General features: G+C 37.6%; 2 protein-coding genes across 3 annotated transcripts; both read right to left on the bottom strand.

Moving 5' to 3' along the window:
• Positions 1-917: 917 nt before the first annotated feature.
• si:ch211-107p11.3 (uncharacterized) lies at positions 918-6559 on the bottom strand. Of its 2 annotated transcripts, none has more exons than XM_020706152.3 (7): positions 5265-6559; positions 4986-5160; positions 2944-3014; positions 2659-2832; positions 2477-2574; positions 2330-2410; positions 918-2208 (listed from the first exon to the last, which is right to left on the bottom strand). In XM_020706152.3, the coding sequence occupies exons 1-7, from the start codon at positions 5287-5289 to the stop codon at positions 2065-2067; spliced, it is 768 nt and encodes a 255-aa protein (XP_020561811.1). In that variant the 5' UTR covers positions 5290-6559; the 3' UTR covers positions 918-2064. The 2 variants fall into 2 exon arrangements, with proteins under 2 accessions (XP_020561811.1, XP_020561812.1); XM_020706153.3 differs by having other exon boundaries at positions 918-2205; positions 5265-5705.
• Positions 6560-6772: 213 nt separating this feature from the next.
• On the bottom strand, positions 6773-8131 carry cox6a1 (cytochrome c oxidase subunit 6A1). Its single transcript, XM_078952690.1, has 3 exons — positions 7966-8131; positions 7159-7301; positions 6773-7076 (listed from the first exon to the last, which is right to left on the bottom strand). The coding sequence occupies exons 1-3, from the start codon at positions 8129-8131 to the stop codon at positions 6987-6989; spliced, it is 399 nt and encodes a 132-aa protein (XP_078808816.1). The 3' UTR covers positions 6773-6986.
• Positions 8132-8728: the final 597 nt, after the last annotated feature.

Raw genomic sequence — 8728 nt, 5'->3', positions numbered from 1 at the left:
TATTTATTTTGAAGTTCTTCTAAGTCCAACTGAGTGAAGTCCTCTTACTAAAAAGTTTTAATGAAACCGATTTAAAAATGTATTTGGCCTCCTCAGAAAAATTAAAAATATAAAATCGCACAATATCCAAAACATTCAAACTACTAAAAGCTTTTAAATTAATTTATAATTTGTAAACCCATATCCGTAATTCCTCGATTTTTAACCTTTTTTTGTTATTTCATCATGTTTTTTTTTTATTATGGGTCGACTACGTAGTAAAAAGGTATTGTTAAACTTTTTTATATTGTGATTTTTGCTGTACTTGAAGATATATGTATATAAGTACGCCTATACTACAATTTGTTTATTGTATTGTAATTTTGTCATTTAAAAAACTGCGTTCATTCCCAAGCAGCCACGCTTCTGTGTGGCTCACTGGCAGGACATCCAGACCTTAGTGAGGACTGAGAGCAAGCGTGGGCAGTTTCAATTCCCTACGAGAATTATAAATTGTATACAACTGTGGGCTTCTTCTATCCTCTGGAAAGTTTTAATATAATTTTAATAGACATTACATAAAGAAACACTTTCCTGTGGAAAATCCGCCTATAATCTATCAATAAAGGCATAAAAAGCCACAATATCTGGGAATATTTTCCTTAATGTTTCACACACAGCAAGCCCTCAGCTAAGTGAACATTTTCTTCTTTTGTTTTTAATGTTTTCAAGCAAACTTTGTTGGGTTTTAGTTATAAAACTACATGATTCCAATACATTTCCAATAATATAATAATTTTTCAGTCATAGCTAATATAAAATATCAAATGAAACTAAAAATTCCAAATTATTTAATAGCTGCAACAACAAAAATCCTCCAAAAATCATGTTTCCCATATTCATGAGTCAAATAAATAAAACAACAAATAGAAACACAATTTTGGTTGAACTGATATATTTACAACTTCATTCAAATAAATTACAAGCATTAATACCTAAATACAATGTGAAATAAATACAGTTTAAAAAACAAAACAAAAAACAAGTGCTTCTAGTTAGAAAATATATTTCCAATTCTTTTGGGACCATTTAACACCTGTGTTCCTTCCTACCCCTTTCGTTAAAGTTAAGCAACAGGAAATAAGGTCTCCACAATGTTTCTAGTCTTCTCTGCACAAATTAACAAGCCAGTGGTTTTACTAAGCAACAAAAACTAATTTAAAATCCACACTAAAAAGTCAATAAAGTTCAGTGAGTGAATGCAGGCATGCTGCATGTCTACATGTATGTTCATTGCTCATGGATATTTTTGTGTTGAAATGCATCCAAACTGCAGCTTCCATTATCCATCCATTCCTGAGGTTTTCTGTTAGTGCTCCCTGCTTGGCACAGTTGGAAGAAAAGTACATTATTTTAACATTTCAGAATGTGTCCTATCTTTTCATTTTTTGTTTCTCTTAAAAGTCATCAAATACTTTTCTGGACCAGGATGAAAGGCATATGAAAATGTGTCTCCATGGGAACAACCTGACCGCATCACATGAGGCTGCACAACACTGTGCAGCATTCAAGACCCATCCTGGGGAAAATCTTGTTTTTGGTGTGTTTAACATCTTTTTTTATATGATGGAGGACTTATGTAAAGAAAGTTAAGCTTAACATTTCATTTCTGAGTTTTTTTAATTATTTTTTTTATCAAATCGGAAATCAGGGGGAGACAAAAATGCTGTATTTGTTGCACTGGTAATGTCACGTTGGGGTTGTGAGAGGCTGTGAGCTAGCATGAGAACACGCAAACAGACGAGTGATAGGAAGTGGGGGAAGGTTTGCCCCTTAACCATCAGTCCCACCCACAACTTAGAGGCAAATTTCTTTTGAACTCCTGCTGCTCTGCAGAAATGATGTCCAAGAAAACTATGCAGTCTTATTGATTTTGGCTAAAATGGCACAATCATAATTAAAAGACTACTGGGAACTCTTTTACAAGAGGTCCAAAAGATGATAGGTGATTTTGTTGCTGTCTGGCCTGATGTTAAAATGTATTCTTTATTATTGTGGATGGACTTTAAAAAAGCGGTTTCACTGTCACATGAGCTGTTTGTCAAGTAACTGAATTTCTTTTTCCAGCTTCCTCATTTTAAGTGCTCTGTATGCCATTTCCTGGTCCCGGTTATCCATTTCCTTTTTGAGATAGGAGCAGTAAAGAGTCTTTAGGTCTTCTGTCTGCTTCTGAGAAAATTATAACGAACAAAAACACGTTTTAGCATGTTAAGTTAAATAATCATTTTCAAAAACATGTTTTTGGATTAATAATCATTAGTATCATTAGCAAAGCTCTGTGCTGACTCACACATGTCATCTCATGGCTGCTGCCCCCACTTGTAGCTCCTTCAGAGTTCCCTTCCTCCTGGAAGCTGCTGTGGTGCACTTCCTAAGAAAAGCAAGCTGTATGATTTGAAGGAATATCTTTGAAGAATTTCCATCTGCAGGTGCTCACCCCATTAAGATGAGTCTCACTGATGTCCGTGTCATCCCCACTCAAGCTCTCTGGTTCAGTCTTGGCTACAGGCAGGAGGAGGACCGGATGGCCAGACACTTTAATCATAGAGGGAGGACACAATGAAGCTATGGTGTAAAGTTGAGAGGATTTACTTTTCAAAGAAACTAAAATGAAGCTACCACTCATGAAAGAGCTGTCAGATCCACTCATGGGGCAGATGCAGGCCCCCCCAGGCAGGACTTCTACTCTGAATGCACTGTCCCTGTGATGCAGCACGTCCTCCTCAGCAGAGGTCAGAGAGGGTGTGACCGAAACCCCCTCAGCCCTCATCACCTCTGCGATCTTTCTTTTTGCTGCATCAGGACAGATTTAAACATTGTAAATCCGAAAAAATAATTGAATGTAAGATGAATAAATTTGATTTAGAAGTGTTCTTTGATTCTGTGGTTTCCAGATTCAAATACCTGTCTGGACAATGTTCTTGTGTTTGACTTTGACTTGTTGCCATGTCCTTTCATATCCACTATCTGAAGCTCTGGGAAGAGTAAATGCATTATCACTGCACTCATCCTGGCTACATTAGCCAACTACTTAATCTGTTAAAATACAGTGGTGGACAAAATTGTTGGTACCCCTCAGTTAAAAAAAGAAAGTCCACAATGCTCACTGAAATGACTTGAAACATTCAAAAGTAACAATAAATTAAAATGTATTGAAAATTAAATAATCAAAATCAGCCATTACTTTTGAGTTGTTAACAGAATTATAAAAAAAAAAAAAAAAACCTAATGAAATAGGGCTGGACAAAAATGATTGTACCTCCATAAAAGACTGAGAACTAATTGCCCGGGGGGTCATAATGATCTCAGGTATGTCCTTTAATTGACATCACAGCTGTTTTCAAACCCATAATCAGTCAGTCTGCCTATTTAAAGGGAGGTGGCCTGGCCTGGTCAGACGGCGGTTGCAATTGAAAAGATCGGAATCAGGACGGCATACCCAAGTGGCCTGGGTCGCATTTGAAAAGATTGGATCTGTGTCGTTCAGACTGTCATGAAAAGATCGGAATTGGGTCGCATTGGGGCAAAAAAATCGGAATTGGGTCGTTTCAGCCTGCAGTGTGAACCTAGACAAATAGTCACATTGCTGTTTGGTGAAAAGGTGTGTAACAACAGAAAGCCAAGGAGAGAATTGTCCCAGGACATTAGAAACAAAGTTGTAGAAAAACATCGTAAAGGTAAAGGCTATAAAACCATCTCTAAGCAGCTTGAAGTTCCAGTGACGGCAGTGGCACATATTATTCAGAAGTTTAAGACCCACGAGACAGTAGCCAACATCGCTGGACGTGGCCGGAAGAGGAGAATTGATGACAAATTGAGGAGACGGATAGTTGGAACTGTATCCAAAGAGCCCAGAACAACCTCCAAAGACATTAAAGGTGAACTCCTAGATCAAGGTACATCAGTGTCAGATCGCACCATTCATCGTTGTTTGAGCCAGAGTGAACTTCAGGGGAGACGACCAAGGAGGACACCACTGTTGAAAGGAAATCAGAAAAAAAGCCAGACTGGAATTTGTAAAAAATGAGACAAAACTGGAGCTTTTTGGTAAGGCACATCAGCTCTATGCTCGTAGACTCAAAAATGAAGCATACAATGAAAAGAACACTGTCCCTACCGTGAAACATGGAGGAGGCTCAGTTATGTTTTGGGGCTGCTTTGCTGCATCTGGCACAGGGTGTCTTGAAGTTGTGCAAGGTCAAATGGAATCTCAAGATTATCAAGGCATTTTGGATAGAAATGTGTTGCCTACTGTCAGAAAGCTTGGTCTCAGTCGCAGGTCTTCCAACAGGACAACGATCCAAAACACAAAGCCAAAAACACCCAAGAACGGCTAAGAGAAAAGCGTTGGACTATTCTGAAGTGGCCTTCTATGAGCCCAGATCTGAATCCCATTGAACATCTGTGGAAGGAGCTGAAACATGCCATGTGGAGAAGACAAATGGAGACAACTGGAGCAGTTTGCTCATGAGGAGTGGGCCAAAATACATGTGGACAAGTGCAGAAGGCTCATTGACAAATACAGAAGCAGTTTAATAGCAGTGACTGCCTCAAAAGGTTGTGCAACAAAATAGTCAGTTATGGGTACCATCATTTTTGTCCAGCCCTATTTCATTTTTTTTTTATAATTCTGTTAATCAACAACTCAAAAGTAATGGCTGATTTTGATTATTTAATTTTCAATACATTTTAATTTATTGTTACTTTTAAACGTTTCAAGTCATTTCAGTGAGAATTGTGGACTTTCTTTAACTGAGGGGTACCAACAATTTTGTCCACCACTGTAAATAGCCCTAATCTGAGTCCGGATTATGAAAAGTTTTCATCAATATATTTTGTAGGATTTCTTTATTTCAAAGAAAAATTAAGAATTGAACTCGTAGATTTGCGAATATACAGATGTTTTTTCTCAAATGCAGCAATCTCCATGTCACAGGTATTCTTACGCATTTATTTTATCAGCGATTCTCTGCCAGGCTTCCTCCCTGAGTTTGGAGGCGCTGGTGGTGTTGGATTTAGCTGTGAGGATCTCTCGCTCTTCTTCATACAACTTCAGAATAAGTTCCTGTTCTTTGGAGCTGAAGAAGTGCGCCCTCTCCTGTTTTTTAATCATCTGGAAGTCTACACACAAAAACCAAAACAAAGGAGCCCACAGTAAAGTGAAGGATGTGCCATCGTAGTGATTTCGGTTGTTTTTATTTTCGTATTTTCCCACATTTTCTCACCTCTGTCCGAGTTCATCATCATCATGATCTCGCTCTCGGTGTTCGATTGCTCTCCCCTTACGCGGCTGAGCGGCCGCGCGCAGTTATCCGAGATGTTAGAATGCTAGATTCAGAAATCGAATCGTAACTCACGTCCTAGTGTAGTTGATGACGCCGGAGTGTGAGCTCCCACTGGCATGTCGCACCGAAAAGTCCTCTGAGAGGCGGGAACGGGGCACAGATAAGCAGCGACATCAGGCAATAAAGCGACAGGCTTTGTTAACCCAGGATTTTCTAATTCGGTTTAAGGCGCGTTCACGTGAAAGGGGTGGAGTCTGGAACAAAGAGGGAGTGACGTGTCCCGTGGTAGCATCATAGTCGTGTATCTGAAAACAAATAAACCATTACCATACGGATTAAGGTTTAAGCCTGTTTCTACCTTCATATGCCGTGTCACCTTTGATCATTCTGCTTTTACATTGATCCCCTGCTGCTTAATGCTGTTCAGAGAAATCACCGTTTAGAAAAACCCATTAATTACTTGAATTGTAATATATCAATGTAACTTCTGTATTTATTCTCTGACTTATCAAAATAAGCAGTGAAATAAAAAAATATCTAAAGTGACAATTGTGGCACATATTGATTTTAGAAGTGAGCTTCCAGCCTCAGTTTCCTTCATTTTAGAACGTGTTAATGTGTGCTTAGAATGTTACAGAATTGATAACCTGAGGCCTATGTGGCTGCAAGACCAAAGTCAATTGAGTTTTTTCATGTGCCTTTTTGTGCTTTAAACAAATAAATATTGGTGGTGTTATAGTATAAGATTTTGTCAACATGTCCTGGATAAATCATTTATTGTGCCATTATTCACATTTCACCATAATTGTAATACATATTTGGCATTGTAATGCTCTTAACTGTACTGTACCCATTCTAAACTAATCCAGAAAACAGCAATATAACCCACTGCTCGTTCCTAATCTGCCCTGGGTGGACCTAGTTCTAATCAATTTATCACAGTAAATTAAATGAATTATATTAGGCTCCATGACACTTCTAGCTAAGTGGAAAGTTTTTCCCCTGCTACAAATTCAAGTGGAGGTTAGTTATTCTATGGCTTTTACTGGGAAAGGAAAAAGCTGGTTGGGTTTGGGGCCACAGCTGGTACCAGTACTTTTATTTTACCAAAGTGACATTTATTGGTCATTCTGGGACTTTAGACTGTGCAAAGTGATGTATAAGCATCCCTGGCTCCTTGTAAGAAGTGCAACCTCCACATCTAAGCAAAGTAAGAGTGTGACCACATGTTATCCATCCAACATCTCTACAAGGACAAGATTAAAAATAACGTTTTTTTTCTAATTTTACTTTTTTTAACCAGCATGATTCCGCATCACCCTATAGACAAAAGTGCAGCAGAAAACTTGTTAATTTAACACCAATGTCCAGGTTCTTTGACATCATTTTCCTTCCTCATCTAACATCTAAAACCTGAAGTGTAATAAATAGAAAACAAAACACACAACTAAGATAACAATATTTTATTTATGCTAGTTCAATTGTAGCTGACATTTTGTTTTTAATGGTCCACAAAAGTGGAATTATTATTTTGTTTTTTTGGTGCTCCGTGCTGAAAGCACAGAGGTAAAAGCAACAAAAGCATGACAAAGAGTAAACTGTAAATAGGAGTATGGTCCTCTAACAGTTGCCGACAAAGGACTTGAGTGACTTTATGAAGGTTTACTCGTCATGTCCTTCGTAACCATCAGGAAGAGCGTTCACATGTGGGTTGTGGAAAAGGCTTTTGTTGCCATCTCCCCAGGGAAAACGCTAAACAAAAGAACCATGACAAGATTAAACCAATATTGAGATTGCTTCTGTAAATGTGCCGATTGCTGTGAATTGGTCAGACCTTTGAACGAATGCGAAGATGGGAATATGGAACAAATTCTGGTTGTGTATGTTCATGGTGTTGCTCCTTTAAGAAGGTGTTTAACATGCACACGGCGACACCAGGCAGAGCAACGATGAAAGTCAGGATCTTCCATGTTTTGGCTGTAGAAGAATGAAATCATTTAGCCTGTTGAACCTCAAAAAAATGAAATCAACTAACATTTGGAAATAGGACAGCAAAAATCTTTATCCAACCATTAATAAATAGATAAATGAAAAATTCTTAATTTTTATTATTTTAAATCCAAACATTTTACTCATAGAAAACAGTTTAAGTCATTAATATCATGTTCAGAATAGCTCAAAAAGACTCATTTTAACTTTATTTTTTTTGTATTTGTACAGCAAACCAAGGAACCTAAAAGCAACAGAATTCAATGTTCAAATATTCAACAATAAGAAAAAAATTTATTGTTCACACATGATCACTATCTTAAGTGGAGAGACAAATCACACAAACAAGGTTCCTACTTTCTTTTACACTTATGTCTAATGGTTTAAGAGTTGTCGCCAAAATAATGAACAAAAAGAAGTCTTCCATGTTGGCCCTATCGTATCTTTTCTAAATAATTTCTTGCAGCAGTTTAAACTTGTAACAGCAAAAACTAATTTTTCAGTCACCTTTATTCCGACAACAAATTACGCTAATGCTAACAGGACAAGCTAGCAGTAGCTTAGCAAGGTCACTTTCAGTACAAATTGGATTTCTTCTTCCTGTAAATACATAAGACACTAAGAATGACACAGATGAAAGTTTAACATTTACCTGAATGCTCCCCTCCCTCAGCAGCAGCAGCAGCGAGCTGACGCCGAGTTTGGTTCAAAGAAGACCGCAGCAGCACCTTGGAGAAGCGCCCGAGAGTCGCCATTTTCGTTTCTGACTTCCCCATTTCTTTTTCTTCCTGCTTTTCTGGGTAACCACAGATCAACATCTTCATCCATAGCGCTCTCTAGCGTTCAGGCTGTGCACTAACAAGGCTAAAAACGTTGCATTGAAAAGCCCAATGCATGCACAAGCAACTCTTGATTTTATTTATTTATTTTTATTTATTTAACCTTACTTTGTCCAGACAAAACAGATTACGAAAAAAAAATCCGCTGTGGCCTGGCAAAATGCAAGACCATTTGAGATCATTAGTGAAAAAGATCATACTGTTGAAACGACAATAAATAAATGTTAAAAAACAAACAAAAAATTTGGTAAAATGTAAAGAGCAAATAGTACAGTTGGATTTCTATAAAACTTCACAAAAAAGATTTTATAGACTGTGAGTTTCATGTTTCTTGTTCTTTTCCTTTCAGCTTCCTCCATCCACTGTCTTCTGCATACTCCACCTCAGACAAAATTTTTATGGACCAGTCCGAACGGGGAAAAAGTTTGAGTTTGATTTTTTTAAAGCTTCCGGTTTCTGAAAAACCTATCTTCCAAATAAAAATGCTACAAGTGGTTTAGTTTTTTTTTTTTAAACCGGAAAACATTAGTCGATTTTTTTTTTTCAGATGACAAAGATTAAATGTACGACGGAGTA

The sequence above is a fragment of the Oryzias latipes genome, chromosome 9 (assembly GCF_053564925.1).
Source record: "Oryzias latipes strain Hd-rR chromosome 9, Olatipes_Hd-rR_3.1".
Lineage (NCBI taxonomy): Eukaryota > Metazoa > Chordata > Actinopteri > Beloniformes > Adrianichthyidae > Oryzias > Oryzias latipes.
This window is presented reverse-complemented; position numbering and strand designations above follow the sequence as displayed.